The following is a 19,105-nucleotide window of genomic DNA, read 5'->3' on the forward strand; positions in this document are numbered from 1 at the left end:
AATGAGCATGTGCTCAGCTGGTCATTTCAACAAGAGGAGGGGCAGAGAAGAAAGGATCAAACAGCCTTTTTACACAATGTAGAGGATTAACCCCTTATGTTCCACAAGGAACAAGCATGCTTCACTGCATATACAGACTGATTTTACTGTTGTGGGGTTTAGTAACACTTTAAGGATGTGTTTGCTTAAAAAATAAAATAAATGCATAGTATTTGCAGGTCAAAAAAATGCATATTTATTATACTGTACACGCAATCAGCAGATCACGGGTGCAATTGCAGGATCCTGCAGACTCTCAATCAGCTGTCTGCCCAACCCTTCCGCATGGGCAGACAGTTACTGTACTGCAGGAAGATCGATGAACTACAAGAGTGCCACTCGCAGTTCATTGAGAACTACAAGTCGTCGGACGCAATGGCAGACAGTACTTGTAGTCTACTCATTCATATGAAACTGTGAATCTATGACATGATCGTGTGGGTGGAGCCTTGCGTGGCCATGCTGTTTTCAAATTGTGAGTGTGGGGAGAGGATCCCCTGTCACAGGGAGGGTGGGGATTGGGGGAGGATGCTGGACATGTTACTTAACTACCTAAATACAGGTGTAACATGCTCAGAAAGGTTAACTTGACCATTAAAGAGTAACTCTACTTTTGTTTGGAAAAAAAAAAACAATCCTCTATGGGTGGCCAATGTACATTCCAAGGATTTTTAACAAACTTTGTTTGTTGCAGATTCCTATGTGTTTCTGCTCTGCAGAAAAAAGTTGTTTGTGCTCTGGATATTGATTCTTAATGGGAGTGACTAATCAGCTGATGCACTTGCAGTATTCGAATGATGAATGTCACGATGTCTTCATCCCTTTAAAAGTGATTAACCCTTTGGGAGTATCTCACTAAAAATGAAAATTTTGATGCAGAGGATGCCTAAAGTTTGTCAAAGAAGTTTGGTGAAATTTTTTTTTTTTTTAAATCAACACAAGGGACAGTATTTTCATTCAATAAGAAGTGTATTTAATGCTGATGGCTGCTGTCTTTAATGAAATCTTCTATCCTCTGCTCCCTCATACCCCTACAGCAGCAATCTTCCAGGGTTGTGGGGGTTAATAAAGTCACTGGGCCTGTTATAGGCACTCGTCCAGAGTGCAGACTATGCCCGCTCTATCTGCTTCCCCAAATTCATAGGAGCTATACGAAAGATTCTATCAAAGAAAAATGCTCTATGAATGTAGGAGGAGACCATTTCATTCTTCTCCCTGTCCTCCACTTTCAGAGTGCTTTTTGTTAACTGAAGCTATAATACAGTTTTTATGAAAGGAAGAGGGGGTAGAAATGGCAGACACAGTCTGCAATCCTGACAAGTGCTTATGACAGGTCCAGCAGCTGTATTAGCACCAGAATATTACCACTGCAGGAGTATGGGGGCAGAGGATAGAAGTTTTAAATAAGGAGAGCAGCCATGGTCAGGGACACTTCACATTTAATTACTGTCTGTTGTGCCGATTAAAAACAAGTAACTAAACTAAGGCTTTCAATAGAACAAAAAAAACCTGCAGCAACAATTAGGACACCGAATATTTGATGACAAGGAATTTTAGTAATATGAAGCAGTGACTGGCATCAGGGTGCTTTCAGTGCCAATCAGTGTAGAAATGAAAGAAGGTAAACACAGCTTAGAATGGGATTAACTTTTTGAGGTTTGAATTCGTCAGAAATTACTGGCAGCATCTATTATATTTTACTTACAGTTTCATCCTCTGGAATGGGGATTTTTTCATCAAAATAGCTTGTGAATGGTTCCCCCTCCACCACTGGCTCACAGGTGCTATCACTGAGATCTGGCTTGGACCCCTGACTTCCTGATACACTCTCTGTAAAAAAAAATGGCACAACATGATTTGACTAAATCAAAACATTGTACAATATGGCTCAAATTGAACATTGGGCAAGATTCCGACAGTGTTGTTGCTGGAATAAAAAATACAACAGAACATCAAAATAGCATCAAGCCCTCCCTTCACTATTATGACAGAGACAAATCAGAGCCCTGTTAACCATTTATGAGGCATTCAAACGATAAGCACTAAATAAATGTATTGACATGCATAGTGAAATAGTGATCTTCTGAGCCACTCACACAATTTTCATTACAGAAGCATTGCAGCAGGGCTACGGAAATTGTTAGAGAATAAAAATCACAAAAACACACATGGGTTGAACTGGATGGACCTCTGCCACCTTATTCTGCTATAGCAATTCCCCGCTGCCATGGTATGTAAGCAGCTACACTCTGTGAGGCAAAGGGCTATGATCAAATGAACAATTGAATGACCTGATCTCAGGAAGTTGTATATTATACACACACAATTTTTACTTGGTACTGATTGGCAGGGTGGACAGTGCATGGGGAGGGAGCTCCATAATTTGTATTATTTGCTATAGAGAAAACAAATTTTAATTTTCTCAGATCTTATTAAAGCTGGGTATACACGCAGAGGTTTTTTTTTATGTTAACTGACGGAGGACTGGAAAAAAAAAAAAAAAACAATTATCCCCACGTCCACACAAGCAATTTTGATGCAGGGATCTCCCCCACTGTACTATATTCTGACAGTGGGAACTTCCCATCCCCCTTCAGAATACACAGATCAGAGCTGCAGCTATTCTCTGCATGCACTGATTGAATGCTGGTTTTCCAGCTGGGCCATTCAACAGACAAGGCCACACATGTACCAAAATTCAGCTGGTTCTTGCTGACCCACCTATGGGTGGGAACGTGGGATAAAGCCTCCTTTCCTCGGTCTACATCTTACCTGGAAGCCAGACCTCATTGTTAGACTCAACTGTCCACAGCCTTTATATAAGTGAGCAGACATGTTCAGAGCTCTCTCTGGTGTGGGATTCTGCTGCTGGGTAAAAAGACTTGATGACAGAACACTAAAAAAGGTACACATGCTGTTTGTGTTGGGGAACCCATTAGGGGACAGCTTGTTACTCAGGAGCTGACATGAGTTTAGTTAGTAGTGTGGATGAATGTAGGTTTTATTTTGTGCTATGCATTTGCTGTACAAAGCTCTCCTGAATTGAACTGTGTGTATTTATTGCCTTTTTGAATAACTGCAGGACAAACCTGCTTGGACTGTTCCTAGGTGTCCTTGTCTTGTGCATTATTTACCACTGTTGCCATAAGAGGGAGCCTGTCCCACTTACAACACCTACAGTGCTCAGCATAAATGACAAGTAAGATTTTAATCAATATCTCAATGAACACAAGAACAATTTCCAACATTTTGACAAAACTGAGTTTTATAGAACATATAGAACATTAGCTCATTACATGAAAGTAAGGTTAATAATATAACTTAGATTACAAAATCTTCAGTTTCAAATTAGTTGTTGCAAAAATGAATACACCTCACAACAAAAACTACTATATTGTATGATCTCCATGTGTAAGGACAGCACCAAGTCTTCTAGACATGGAATGAACAAGTTTTTCAACATCTTTTTCCACACTTCAAGAACGACCTCTTTTATAGCCTGGATGCTGGTGGGGAGTGATGGTCAACTTGTCTCTTCAGAATTCCCCATAGGTGTTTAATTGTGTTCAGATCAGGAGACATACTTGGCCACTGAATCACTTTCATCCCATTCTTCTTCAGAAATTCAACAGTGGCCTTAGATGTGTGTTTTGGACCATTGTCTGTTGGAAAAGTGCATGACGACCAAAGGATCGGAGTGATGGTAGTATCTTCTCTTTCAATATAGAGCAGTACATCTGTTTATTTCATGATACCAGCAATGAAATGCAGCTCCCTGACACCAGCAGCACACATGCAGCCCCACAGAAGAACACTGCCACCACATTTCACTATAGACACCATGCATTTTTATTTGTACTCCTCACCTTTGCCACCCCATACAGTTTTGAAGCCATCAGTTCCAAAAACATTTATCTTGGTCTCATGGATCCTGGCAAATTCTAGGCAGGCTTTTTTGTGCATGGGCTTTAGGACAGGCTTCCTTCGTGGATGACACCCATGCCTGCCATTCCTCTGCAATGTACTCCGTATTGTGTCACAGTAAACAACACCACAAACCCCCCCCTCCCAGTTTGGCTTTCTACTTCTTTAGAAAACTGCAGTGAACTTGCATGGCAATTTTCTTCAACCCTTCTCATCAGAAGACGCTCCTGTCAAGGTATTAACTTTCGTGGATGGCCTGGACATCTCTCAGAGATAGTTACATAGTTAGTCTGGCTGAAAAAAGACAAAAGTCCATCCAGTTCAACCATAGAAAAAAAAAGTTATAATCCTATACCCAAAGTTGATCCAGAGGAAGGCAAAAAAAACCCCAGCAAAGCATGATCCAATTTGCTCCTGGAAAAAAATTCCTTGGTTGCAGTTCCATCTTTGTTAAATTTTTGTTTTTTTCTCGGAGATCAGTGTGTCATTGGACACGGCTGATCACGTGGTAAAAGTCCACTGTGATTGGCCTTTTACTATACCACGGAGATTCCCGGGAGCACGCAGGAGAGCGCATTCTGGGAGGACGTCATATGACACCCTCCCAGAACTGGCCGGCCGCAGTGAAGCCGTCATTCGGCTATCTGCGGTCAGCAAGTGGTTAATCAAGATGGCAGACAACAATGTTAGTGGCTACATGGAACAGTGTGTTGCTTTCTTGTAAATGAAGGTGTAAAACTTGCAGATATCTACAGAAGACTTCAAGCACAGTGCGGTGGTGAGACGCTCAGCCACAGTAAGACATTTGAATGGTGTAAATCTTTCACAGATGACCATACGTTCGTCAATAATGATCCCGGCTGTGGTGGTTCCCAGCCCACAGCAGTCATTCCTGTGAACATTCAGAGAGTGGAACACCTGATCTGGGATAATTGACCCATAACCTGTCATGAAATTGCACAAGAGCAGGGGCGGACTGACCACTCGGCCACTCCCTGAGGGCCCAGGGTCAGTAGGGGGCACCATGAGATGCCCCTGGTACCTTTTGTAGGCTTTTGTGGGTGTGGTTTGAGTGTGGGTGAGGACACAGGGCCTAATGATCCCCTATTGCCCCAGGGGCCCCATGAGTTGTCAGTCCACCCCTGCATAAGAGACAAATCTTTCTGTGGGAACAGTGAACACAATGATGACAAAGTGAAGAAGGCTGTCCCAGGATGGTTCAGTCGTACCGACAAACCTTTCTATGCCAAACCTTTCCAGGCATTAGTTAAATGCTGGGATAACTATATAAATGTAGCAGGGGAGTATGTTAAAAAAATACATGCAGTTTCCACTCCTTGAAATTTTTTTTCTTTTTAATATATAAACTTAAAAGTCCTGATTTGACTTGAAAGCCCCTCCAATTTTTGGCTACCAATTAGATAAGCTCTGGGATATTTGTTTTCTAAACAATAATCAGAAAGAATTACGTAGGCTGCTTTTGGTATTCTCTACCCCTAAAAATGCTAGCTGCTATGCAGATTCATTGTACTTTCTGAGTTATTGATCCAGACAAATCAAGAGACAGCCAGGCAACTAGCATTATTAGGAATTCAGCAGGGACGGGGTCTAGATATCTCCCAGTACATGTTCTATAGGGAGATTTACAAGACATGTACAGTGAGAATCCTGGGAATATACAGTATGACCTGTATCCGATTTTTAATGTTGTCTTTGATTTTGTGACCCCTATTTCATCAATGGTCTTGATGTGTAAGCAACTGCTAGCATCATTTGTACAGATTGCAATAACCAACCATTTCATTTTTTCATTATTGAAATGAACCTTTATTCCAGGTTGGGGAATGTTTTAATATGTGTATACACTATTCATAACCACTAGAGGGAGGGCTTCACAACAAAAGCTGAAGCTTCTACAAAACCTATGTCACTGTTGTACATTAGTCCTCTGACTCTCAGACAGAACAATGAGAGAGGCCACTGCTGCTCTCCTGATCTTTTAGTTGTCTGTCACTGATTAGGTATAGGCCTACAAGCTGGCTTCAATATTTTGAGAACAGGTGACTTCACAGCTGCCGATCTGTATACAGTGAGGAACAGAAGTATTTGAACACCCTGCGATTTTGCAAGTTCTTCCACTCAGAAATCATGAAGGGGTCTGAAATTCACATTGTAGGTGCATTCCCACTCTGAGAGACAGAATTAAAAAAAATTCAGGAAATCACATTGTATGATTTTTAAAGAATTTATTTGTCTTGCACTGCTGAACATAAGTATTTGAACACCTAAGAAACAGCAAGAATTCTGGCTCTCAAAGACCTGTTACTGTGCCTTTAAAAAGATCACCTCTAGTCCATTCATTAATCTAACTTAGTAGCACCTGTCTGAGCTCTTTAAAAAGACACCTTCCCACAGTCAGACGCCAACTACTACCATAGGCAAGACCAAAGAGCTGTCAAAAGACACCAGAGACAAAACTGTGGACCTCCACAAGGCTGGAAAGGGCTACGGGGCAATTGCCAAGCAGCTTGGTGAAAATAGATCAACTGTTGGAGCAATTGTTAGAAAATGGAAGAGGCTAAAGACGACTGTCAGTCTCCCTCAGACTGGGGCTCCATGCAAGATCTCACCTCGTGGGGTATCACTGATAAGAAAGGTGAGGAATCAGCCCAGAACTACAAGGGAGGAGCTGGTTAATGACATGAAGAGAGCTGGGACAACAGTTTCAAAGGTCACTGTCGGTAGAACACTACACCGTCATGGTTTCAAATCATGCATTGCACGGAAGGTTCCCCTGCTCAAGTCATCACATGTCCAGGCCCGTCTGAAGTTTGCCAATGACCATCTGGACGATCCAGAGGAGGCATGGGAGAAAGTCATGTGGTCAGATGAGACCAAAGTAGAACTTTTTGGTCTAAACTTCACTCGTCGTGTTTGGAGGAAAAAGAAGGATGAGTTGCATCCCAAGAACACCATCCCTACTGTGAAGCAAGGGGGTGGTAACATCATGCTTTGGGGGTGCTTTTCTGCAAAGGGGACAGGACGACTGCACTGCATTAAGGAGAGGATAAATGGGGCCATTTATTGTGTGATTTTGAGCAACAACCTCCTTCCCTCAGAGCATTGAAGATGGGTCGTGACTGGGTCTTCCAACATGACAACGACCCGAAGCACACAGCCAGGATAACCAAGGAGTGGCTCCATAAGAAGCATATCAAGGTTCTGGAGTGGCCTAGCCAGTCTCCAGACCTAAATCCAATAGAACATCTTTGGAGGGAGCTGAAACTCCATGTTGCTCAACGACAGCCCCGAAACCTGACAGATCTAGAGATCTGTGTGGAGGAGTGGGCCAAAATCCCTGTTGCAGTGTGTGCAAACCTGGTCAAGAACTACAGGAAACGTTTGACCTCTGTAATTGCAAACAAAGGCTTCTGTACCAAATATTAACACTGATTTTCTCAGGTGTTCAAATACTTATGTTCAGCAGTGCAAGACAAATAAATTCTTTAAAAATCATACAATGAGATTTCCTGAATTTTTTTTTAAATTCTGTCTCTCAGAGTGGGAATGCACCTACAATGTGAATTTCAGACCCCTCCATGATTTCTAAGTGGGAGAACTTGCAAAATCGCAGGGTGTTCAAATACTTCTGTTCCTCACTGTACTTGTCCCTGGTCACTCTCTGAATAATATTGAAGCCAAAGCATCAGCATAACAATCTGTCAGCTAGCACTTTGAGGGGAGTTCAGCAGTCTACATTTTGTCTAAGAATATGTTTCTCAATGCTTATCTGTCCAATATATATAGAATGGGTATTATTACATTACAAGGTCGTGTGTATGAGGGACGTAATGTGACTTGAAACAACAGACGTCTGAGCATTTTCAGTAGAATAGCATACAGTCCTATGTATCTTCATTTTTACTGATCAGAAATATATGTCAAACCCAATATTGGGGTATATTATTTTTATCAAAGAATTCAGTGCAGTTTAACATGCATCTCACTGTCATTTGCTTTCAAACAAATCCTATCCTTATTCTACAGGAAGAAGAACTGAAAGCATGCAGAGAACTGTAGAGGTTGGCTCTTCAGGCACTATGCAGTGCAGGCGGCACCCCTCCCACCTAAGCACTCCATCCTGCTCTCCACTGCTAACAATACTCACCACTATAGGACCTCTCCCAGACCTGCAGTAAGCCATATCACATTCATTCAGCAAATGCTCTCAGGCTCCTTACCAGATACTGAAGTCTGTTTGATACAGATCAGTTCTCAGAAATTGTGTGCAGTACACCCTCAGGACAGCCTTTCTCAACCTTTTTAACACCAAGAACTCGTGCAGTTACTTTCTGGTCTCAGGGAACCCCTGCTAAAAAATTACTATATCTACAACACATGATATAGCAGTGTGAAGGACAGTGAGAAGATGCTCCTTACACTTGTGGACATTGCGAAGAATTACCCCCTTGCAGATAGCTAACAAGATCATAAGTGTCAGTGGGAACTTTTCTTCGAGCCAGAAATCGCTCATTGGTCAAGGAACCCCTAGCAACCTCTGGAGGAACCCTAAGGTTCCATGGAACCCTGGTTGAGAAACCCTGCTCTAGGGTATCAGGATAATGTTTGTATGGATTAAGGTTTTAAAGCTCTTATTAAGTGTTCTTGCATGGCAAGACCACTTACTGTTATCTCACATATATATTCTTATTATAGCCAAATTTACCACCCTAACTCCTCCCACAGTTTATACACTACATAGACAGTAATATACCGAAATGTGCGGATTGTTCCCCATTGGTGTGCTATTACTTTGTGGAACGTTTCGAGGAATGGTTCACGAAATATTGGCGTTTTTGTGGTGAAATTGGTCCCATAGGAATGAATGGCGGAATGTTCAAAACTAGAGTGGGAGCTGACAAAACCGTTTCACAGTTACTCCAGCCACTCCAACCACACAACAGTTACTCAAGCCACTCCACCCAGTTACTCCACCCACTCCAGTTGTAGACTACTCTTCACACAATTTCTCCAGAAATTGTAACATTTCTAGTTCAATACATAATCTCAATAGAAAAAAAACTATGTAAAACCAATGGATAATCTGTATCTGCACAGCTAAAAGAAGGTTAGCATCGGTGCACTCTGTAGTCAATGATTTGGAGGATTTTGTGCAGGAGCTTACCATCTAATTGTCGGTACCTCTGGTCTGACATGGTGGCAGTTGTAACAGTCGATTCACTTTCTTTTGGATAGGCCACATTAACTGAAAAAATAAGAAAGAACACAATGTAAAGCAAATATTTTTAATGTTTGTACATGTAAAGCAAGGTCCCATAGAAACATAATGCATCAAAGGGAGCCAGTCATTTTTGACCTCCTAAAAGCTCCAATTATCTGGCTGTCTCTGCTTCAATCCTTTTTGAGGTACTACCTTGCAACAAGCATGAAGCAAAGTCAAAATTCCTGATCTCCTACTCTGTCTTCATAAAGTATTGAGGCCAGTAGATCAGTATGACAGCCAGGCAACCGGCATTTTCCAGACAGGTTAGCTAAGTTAGCCACACATTTCTTAGAACGGGTCAAGTGAACAAGTGAATAAGACAAGTATTTACTTATATTTAAAAAAAAAAAGGATTCAGCACTTCCCATGTACTCTGATGGTGGGATGACCCAATGCTTCAACTGAAAAATAAAATTAGTATTAGTGTAGTCTTGTTTGAGCAGTGTGAACGCAGGGACATCCTGGCAGGGATTTAATTATACACAGATGCCTATGTACTCCTTTCCTTGAAGGAGATTTAGGCTGGATTCACATGATAATGCATGACGTTAGGTACTGTGCATAACACTGCACAGAACCTTTTTTTTGGTGCATTAAAATGGCCATTCAAATGAAAGGGCTGCCTTAACACAATGCACCTTAATACAGCACAAAGATGGAAATGAGCCCATATACACTGTGCAAAAAAAATTAAAGGAACACTTTGAAAACACATCAGATCTCAATGGGGAAAAATATCACGCTGGATATCTATACTGATATGGCCTGAGTAATGTGTTAGGAATGTAAGGATGCCCCATCGTTTGATGGAAATAAAAATGATCAACCTACAGAGGACTGAATTCAAAGACACCCCAAAAATCAAAGTGAAAAAATGGATTAACAATCCCCTCTGCTACTTAACTGACCAGATCAATATCTCAGGAGTTTAACTGACTTGATGCTATACTCTGATTAAAGAGTGTTCCTTTAATTTTCTTGAGCAGTGTAGTTTAACTTCAGATTTTTTTTCCATTTGCTGAATAGTACAATACCAAGAAATAGCCACAACTTCCATCGTAATTATAATAACATTCTGACATTTCACAATTCTTTTTAAAGCATTTTTGCTATGTTTGCTATAAATTAAGTTTACGATTGCCCAAACTATTGGTCATATATTTAAAGGATAAGTTCACCTTTTGCACAAAAATAATAAATGCACTTTTTCTTGCAGGTAAAAAAAAGTGCATTTGTTATTTTTGCCTGCAGGAGCCTGTAAAGCATTGCAACAGTGATCAACAGATTGCTGGTGCCTGCAGGTCTCCTGCAGACCTTTTAGTATATCTGCTTGCTTGTATGGGATGTAAAGGCAAGCAGATATACTGACAGGAAGAATCACAGCGCTATGGCAGTTAATTGAGAACTACAAGCCAACAGCCACTAAGGCTTGTAGTTTATTCATACAGAAGCGGAGCCCCAAACGGCTGCCCAGTTTATAAATTTGACAGCTAGAACTTCTCCCTGTACTTCTGTCAAAGGGGGAGGGGGGCGGTGGGCGGAGGCTGCAGCTTTGGGAATATGTTACATGTTCCACCCTAAAAATGGGTGGATCATGTAACACGTTCCCAAAGATGAAATTATCCTTTAATTGCAGACATACAGTAAATTCATGTATAAATATGTATGTATGTATGTATGTATGTATAACATGTATAAATGGTTTCCACCTTTAAAAAAAAAAAAAATTAATTTGGATATGATTTGAGCGTTCCACATTTGGTTTTACAATATACAGTAGACCAGTTTTTTTTTCATATCAGTTAATAATTTTGCCACCATAGGAGAGGCATTAGTAATCTAGTGCCTCACAATTGCTCTCCAGGCTGTAAGTAAACATACAGTATATGAATCCACTGCAAATTAGATATAGGACTGTTTAAAGTACTTAAAAGATATCTATCAGATCTGGCATAGCTAACTTTTCTTAACATATCCAAAAAGGTCACCCTGAATGCATAGTACCTATCCCCACATCAGGACCCTAGATGACTAGATATTTGTAAGTAGTAGAGAGAATTCTGCTTCGGAACATTCAACTTTAATGACTAGGAATTACTATGATACAGTTGGCATGCAGTAATCAGCCTATTCTGCCTCCAGATCTGAAAAATTGCAGAATATTTACTTTGTGGAAATGAAGGCTTATCCTGAATTGTCAAGATCTTTGATACATAGGGAGGCATACCCTGTTTTTTTTCCTCACCTTTCTCCAAGATACTATTGTATCCCTATAAAGTAAGTTAGTCTTCAGACTTGGATGTTAGTCTCTCATCTTAGTATGTAACAAGGTGGAAAGATTCCAGGGAGAGGAAATTAGAATACCTTGACGACAATGTTAGTCAGTCCAAGGCATATCTCAATAGACAGGCTATACTGTAAAATCGAATATTGCAAAGACCAAGACCACCTTTACTTTTAGGCAGGGAAAGAGTACATATTGATACACGTGGTCTTTTCCTATGCCATAAAAACCTAATTATAAGCTTCGTTAAACTGATTCACATCTTTATGTTTAACCTGTTGGCGCCGAACATACGCAAATAAAGTCAGGTCCATAAATATTGGGACATCGACACAATTCTAACATTTTTGGTTCTATACACCACCACAATGGATTTGAAATGAAACAAACAAGATGTGCTTTAACTGCAGACTGTCAGCTTTAATTTGAGGGTATTTACATCCAAATCAGGTGAACGGTGTAGGAATTACAACAGTTTGCATATGTGCCTCCCACTTGTTAAGGGACCAAAAGTAATGGGACACAATAATAATCATAAATCAAACTTTCACTTTTTAATACTTGGTTGCAAATCCTTTGCAGTCAATTACAGCCTGAAGAATGGAACGCACAGACATCACCAGACGCTGGGTTTCATCCCTGGTGATGCTCTGCCAGGCCTCTACTGCAACGGTCTTCAGTTCCTGCTTGTTCTTGGGGCATTTTCCCTTCAGTTTTGTCTTCAGCAAGTGAAATGCATGCTGAATCGGATTCAGATCAGGCGATTGACTTGGCCATTGCATAACATTCCACTTCTTTCCCTTAAAAAACTCTTTATTTGCTTTTGCAGTATGCTTTGGGTCATTGTCCATCTGCACTGTGAAGCGGCGTCCAATGAGTTCTGAAGCATTTGGCTGAATATGACAATAATATAATATGACAGATAATATTGCCCGAAACACTTCAGAATTCATCCTGCTGCTTTTGTCAGCAGCCACATCATCAATAAATAGAAGAGAACCAGTTCCATTGGCAGCCATACATGCCCACGCCATGACACTACCACCACCATGCTTCACTGATAAGGTGGTATGCTTAGGATCATGAGCAGTTCCTTTCCTTCTCCATACTCTTCTCTTCCCATCACTCTGGTACAAGTTGATCTTGGTCTCATCTGTCCATAGGATGTTGTTCCAGAACTGTGAAGGCTTTTTTAGATGTTGTTTGGCAAACTCTAATCTGGCCTTCCTGTTTTTGAGGCTCACCAATGGTTTACATCTTGTGGTAAACCCTCTGTATTCACTCTGGTGAAGTCTTCTTTTGATTGTTGACTTTGACACACATACACCTACCTCCTGGAGAGTGTTCTTGATCTGGCCAACTGTTGTGAAGGGTGTTTTCTTCACCAGGGAAAGAATTCTTTGGTCATCCACCACAGTTGTTTTCCGTGGTCTTCCGGGTCTTTTGGTGTTGCTGAGCTCACCGGTGCGTTTCTTCTTTTTAAGAATGTTCCAAACAGTTGTTTTGGCCACGCCTAATGTTTTTGCTATCTCTCTGATGGGTTTGTTTTGTTTTTTCAGCCTAATGATGGCTTTCTGCACTGATAGTGACAGCTTTTTGGATCTCATCTTGAGAGTTGACAGCAACAGATTCCAAATGCAAATAGCACACTTGAAATGAACTCTGGACCTTTTATCTCATTGTAATTGCGTTAATGAGGGAATAACACACACCTGGCCATGGAACAGCTGAGAAGCCAATTGTCCCATTACTTTTGGTCCCTTAACAAGTGGGAGGCACATATGCAAACTGTTGTAATTCCTACACTGTTCACCTGATTTGGATGTAAATACCCTCAAATTAATGCTGACAGTCTGCAGTTAAAGCACATCTTGTTCATTTCAAATCCATTGAGGTGGTGTATAGAGCCAAAAATGTTAGAATTGTGTCGATGCCCCAATATTTATGGACCTGACTGTATGTGGCCTCTCCATGGCTTGATATTATCCACATATCTGCGTACCCAAAGTAAACATACGTGTCGAGAGACCGCGCCCTACGCGCTCCTGGCACATTTACCGACGCTTCACAGAAAGGTTCCGATTACTACTTGTGATCGGGACCTTCCCAATCAAGTGACCACTGAGAAAGCCAATCACGACGCTCACATGACCCTAAACCCCACCCTGCCTCCCAATGTCACAAACCCCTTAACGGTCCAGGAGGCGCCAGTGCCAAGGGGTTAAAGGAGAAGTAGGGCAAAAGCTCATTTGGCCCTACTTCTACTGTGGGTTACATAAGTGCACTTAGTTCTGAATTCCTGATCCGGTCCAGGCTCAACTTTAAAGTTGGCATCCATCCATTCTTGACCCACAACTCAGCAGGCTGCTGAGGGCCTGGGCCAGCTGCTTGCACCCCCTCCACAGTGAGTAATGTTTGCATTTCAGTAGTTTGATTTTCTGTTAATTTTCAATCTGTGTCATTTATTCTATGTAGCATTTTAATAGGATTATTAGAGTATAGTATTAATTTAGTATTTGCTGTTATTGGCATTTTTATTGTTGTTATTGTATCTTGTTTCTGTTTGCTATTGTGATTTTGTGTTGTCTTCTTTAATATAAGTGTATCTTAATCATTTCTCCTTGGGATTAATAAAATATTCTGAATCCGACTGCTGGAGGGGCTGAGCAGAGCTGAAGGCAACCAAGAACCAAGCAATGGGTGGTCTTTGCTCGGTTCTCAGTCTTAGAGGCGAAGTGGGCCAGATGCAGAATGCTGCATTCACCTTGGCCAGTATGTAAGGTTTTTTTTTTTTTTATTCCTGAACTTCTCTTTTAAGAAGAATTTGTAACGTTTGTAAAGGATAGAGAAGATGGGCTAAGCTCACCATCAAAATAAGATGGCTTCTTTCAAACAATGTGATTTGAAGTGCAGCTCACATCTCCAATTCTTTATCTTATTTATCATCTATCATCTGTATGATCTTCACAGGTTTTGGAGTAAATACTTTCTACGATCTGCTGGAAGTCATCTGGATTGAGTCACTGTCTGCCAAACTAACTGAGATTGCAGGGCATCCCATTCATAGACTAGTTGGAAATCCCACTTGCAGTGCTTAGATTGGAGAGGCAGAACATTCCTTCATTATCACAGAGTATGTTGTTCATATTTTCAATGGCATATAGTTGTAATTGGTAATATTTCACTTTTAAAACATTTTATAGGCAAACCTGAAAATCCCTTATATTGTTCAAATATTTTTTGAATCCGTTATATCATGTCCTGGCTGTGATGAAAAAATTAACACATCTGCAACTAATGCAGTTTTAATCTCTATTTTCCCATTTTAATTCATTTCAACAATCACATAGAATGAAGATATCTAGATAAAGATTAAATTATTAAATAAAACCCCTTTTCTCAAGAACCTTTTGTACTCCTGAAATGTTGGGTTTTTCCTCCTCCTCTCTCTTTTTACCATGGTCTAACTCAGCTATCCTTCTCGTTATTCCATATTGGATACTAAATTCCTGCATGTATTTCTGTACATCAGCTGCTATATGACTTTAGTTGTGCTCACTATACCTACAGTGAAGGAAATGCGTATTTGATCATCTGTTGATTTTGAATGTTTGCCCACTCACAAAGAAATGATCGGTCTAAAAATCGAATGGTAGGTATATTGTAACACTGAGAGATAGAATAGTAACAAATAATTCAAAATAAATGCATGTCTATCAAATACTTATTTCCCTTATGAACATGCAAATCAGTGCATAATTTGTTAGAGATGCATTTCTTTTGAATTTTGTGTTGCTATTCTGTCTCTCAGTGTTACAATACACCTACCATTTGATTTTTAGACTGATCATTTCTGTGTGAGTGGGCAAATATTCAACATCAGCAGGGGATCAAATACTTACCGTATTTTTCGCACCATAAGACGCACTTTTTTCCCCCCCAAAAAGGGGGGAAAATGTCAGTGCGTCTTATGGAGCGAATATAAAGCGGCCGGTCCGGTATTTTTGCACCACCATGTCAGAATACCGGGCCGGCCGCTCAGCTGTTGTCTCCTGCAGGGCCTTACCTGTTCCTCGCTCCAGCGCTGCACAGTCTTCCCGCGCTGGCTTCTGTGACAGCCGGGTGCCCACTGCGCATGTGCTGCGCTTTGTGAATGATCCGGTGTCTTCTGGGACACAAGACAGGTCCCAGAAGGCGCCGGGCCATTCACAAAGCGAAGTGCTTCTCGCACCTGCGCAGTGGGCACCCGGCTGTCACAGAAGCCGGCCCGGGAAGAAGAGGAAAGGCAACTCCGCGGAAGTGGGAGCGGGTACCTGTCAAATTCAGGTAACCGCTCCCCCTCCCTTCCCAAAGGTCAGCAGTCTCTGGTCATCCCCTGCACTGTCTGCAGTCTCTGGACATTCCCTGTACTGTCTGCAGTCTCTGGTCATTCCCTGCACTGTCCGCAGTCTCTGGTCATTCCCTGCACTGTCCGCAGTCTCTGGTCATTCAATGCACTGTGTCCGCAGTCTCTGGTCATTCCCTGCACTGTGTCCGCAGTCTCTGGTCATTCCCTGCACTGTGTCCGCAGTCTCTGGTCATCCCCTGCACTGTGTCCGCAGTCTCTGGTCATCCCCTGCACTGTCTGCAGTCTCTGGTCATTCCCTGCACTGTCCGCAGTCTCTGGTCATTCCCTGCACTGTGTCTGCAGTCTCTGGTCATTCCCTGCACTGTCCGCAGTCTCTGGTCATTCCCTGCACTGTGTCTGCAGTCTCTGGTCATTCCCTGCACTGTCCGCAGTCTCTGGTCATTCCCTGTACTGTGTCCGCAGTCTCTGGTCATCTCCTGCACTGTGTCCGCAGTCTCTGGTCATCCCCTGTACTGTGTCCGCAGTCTCTGGTCATTCCCTGTACTGTGTCCGCAGTCTCTGGTCATCTGCACTATGTCCGCAGTCTCTGGTCATCTCCTGTACTATGTCCGCAGTCTCTGGTCATCTCCTGCACTGTGTCCGCAGTCTCTGGTCATCTCCTGCACTGTTTCTGCAGTCTCTGGTCATCTCCTGTACTGTGTCCGCAGTCTCTGGTCATCTCCTGTACTGTGTCCGCAGTCTCTGGTCATCTCCTGTACTGTGTCCGCAGTCTCTGGTCATCTCCTGTACTGTGTCTGCAGTCTCTGGTCATCTCCTGCACTATTTCTGCAGTCTCTGGTCATCTCCTGTACTGTGTCCGCAGTCTCTGGTCATCTCCTGTACTGTGTCCGCAGTCTCTGGTCATCTCCTGTACTATTTCTGCAGTCTCTGGTCATCTCCTGTACTGTGTCCGCAGTCTCTGGTCATCTCCTGTACTGTGTCTGCAGTCTCTGGTCATCTCCTGTACTGTGTCCGCAGTCTCTGGTCATCTCCTGTACTGTGTCCGCAGTCTCTGGTCATCTCCTGTACTGTGTCCGCAGTCTCTGGTCATCTCCTGTACTGTGTCCGCAGTCTCTGGTCATCTCCTGTACTGTGTCTGCAGTCCATTGGTTCAGAATATTTTTTTTTCTTGTTTTTCACCTCTAAAACCTAGGTGCGTCTTATGGTCAGGTGCGTCTTATGGAGCGAAAAATACGGTATTTCCTTCACTGCATATACTGTACATGCATGTATTTTATTAATTGGTATTAACAGTTGAGTGAATACCTGTATTATGCTTGATGTGATTTGACATACTAATTTGTAATAATTGTATATTGTATGTATATGGCTAATACAACTTTATTGCAAAACCAACTTTTGTAATGTGGTGGTCTTACTCTATATATTTAAAACTGTTGGACTAACAGATTGATATACTGTGGAAGGGTTTAAGCACCCTAAAAAATAATTATTGTTTTTGTCTAAAGCCTTGTTCACACCAGAGTGCAGAGATGCGCGTTTTTCTGCATGTATTCTGCAATGACACAAAGAAAACAATTGTTATCTATGTGCCATGTTCACACCACAACACTAATATCGCATGCAAATTTTTTTTTGTGCTGGAGTCAGCAATATGTGTAAAACTCCCTGAATTGTGCATGAATACTGATATGAACTCATGTTTCTGCAAGTGAAATCTGTGCGTTTTTTCCATCCGTTTTTCTGCACATATGGTGTGAACAAGGCCTAATGGTGTAGATCAGCTTTTCTTAATCAGGGTGCCTTAAGGTTTTTTGCCCTGGCAAAATGTCTAAAAATTACCCAAAACTTATATAGAAGCCTGCTTTTTAGTTTCACAAAGCCACAGGTTTTCATCGTACACCATTATGACCTTTTAGTCACCGGCATCCTGACAACCAATGACATCATCAGTTGATAAAGAGGATGTCAGCTGCCTGAACAGCATCCTAGTTTGACCCCCCCTCCCCCCGCCCCTCTCCATCAGTCCTGGGGTTAGCTCAGTTGTGGAGAAAAACTGTGGGAGAAGAGAAACACTGGAACACTAGTCAGTTCCAATGTGCAAAAGTGTATTCGCTTTGGAAGAATAAATTAACTCTAATGTTGGGAGTCCTACATGTGTGGATATTGCTGCGTTATATAAAACTATCAGAATAGTTTTTCACATTTTCGAATGGGATGCCCTTTTAAAATTATGGACAGCCTTGAAGCACCCCATTTTAGAATATGATGCCTCGAGACTGTCCATACTTTTAAAGGGTGCCTCGGGACTGTCCATAATTTTAAAGGATGCCTTGAATGAAAAAAGGTTGAGAAACACTGGTGTAGATAATAGTGGTGCAGACCTTTACTGCTAAGTACATGCCGTAAGATCTTTTCCGTTTTTGGAAGGGGTTTTATAAAAGTCTCTAAACTAGAATACAAATATGAACCTATATGAAGATATACAAAAAAGTAAGGACTGGAACAATATTTTCCTAAATCATTGAAAAAAATTCAAGGCCATGTTTAACCTCTTGGTGACAGCAGTACGCAAATATGTGGCCTCTCGTTAGGTGGGCCGTGACGCCAAGAGGCCGTATATTCGCGCACCAGATGTAAACCAACACGTTCCAAGAGCTCACGCCCTGCCCACACCCAGCACAGTTACCGACGCCTATTAGAAAATCTCCCCTCACCACTTTCCGATCCTGTGACCGCTGTGACAACTAATCACAGCGGTCACATGATCATAAACTGCTTCCTGCCTCCTGATATCACAAATCCCTTAAAGGGCCGGGAGGCACGATGAGAAGAGGTTAATTATACTCAATCTTCTCTGCTGTTGTTTTACTGTTTAACCTTTCCAATTTAGAAGGATGAACCATCAACAATTGTATATTTGTCAAAAAGTGTTCCCTCATTTTATGCTCCATTCCACCTTCTACAGTACACTATAGAACTTTTCTAAGATATGGATAATCTGTGTAGACGAGCTGGTAAAGGGGCCTGAGTCCTCCTCCAGTTTAGTGGACTATCTAATGTCCTTCCACAGTCTAGCTAACATCCTTCCAGCTTTATTACCAAACTTATAATACTTCACATTCTTATAGAGTATAAACTGAATGGGCTGTATTAACACAACATGCCTTAATGTAGATTTATGTAATCTCTAGTTGAACATTTTTTCTGATTTAAGGTGTATATA

General features: G+C 41.7%; 1 protein-coding gene across 2 annotated transcripts in view; it reads right to left on the reverse strand.

The window, feature by feature from the left end:
* Positions 1–19,105, reverse strand: part of SLC11A2 (solute carrier family 11 member 2) — a 142,463-nt gene that overhangs the window by 80,143 nt on the left and 43,215 nt on the right. For both annotated transcript variants that reach the window (XM_089692828.1, XM_089692835.1), the window contains exons 2-3: positions 9,149–9,229; positions 1,745–1,869 (exon numbers count right to left, since the gene is read on the reverse strand). In XM_089692828.1, the coding sequence (XP_089548954.1) occupies positions 1,745–1,869; positions 9,149–9,179 (156 nt within the window). In that variant the 5' untranslated portion in view covers positions 9,180–9,229. The remainder of the gene's footprint in view (positions 1–1,744; positions 1,870–9,148; positions 9,230–19,105) is intronic.

This window comes from Staurois parvus, unplaced genomic scaffold (assembly GCF_062004578.1).
Source record: "Staurois parvus isolate SC_StPar_1 unplaced genomic scaffold, SC_StPar_1.0 ptg000023l, whole genome shotgun sequence".
In the NCBI taxonomy this organism is placed as follows: Eukaryota; Metazoa; Chordata; class Amphibia; order Anura; family Ranidae; genus Staurois; species Staurois parvus.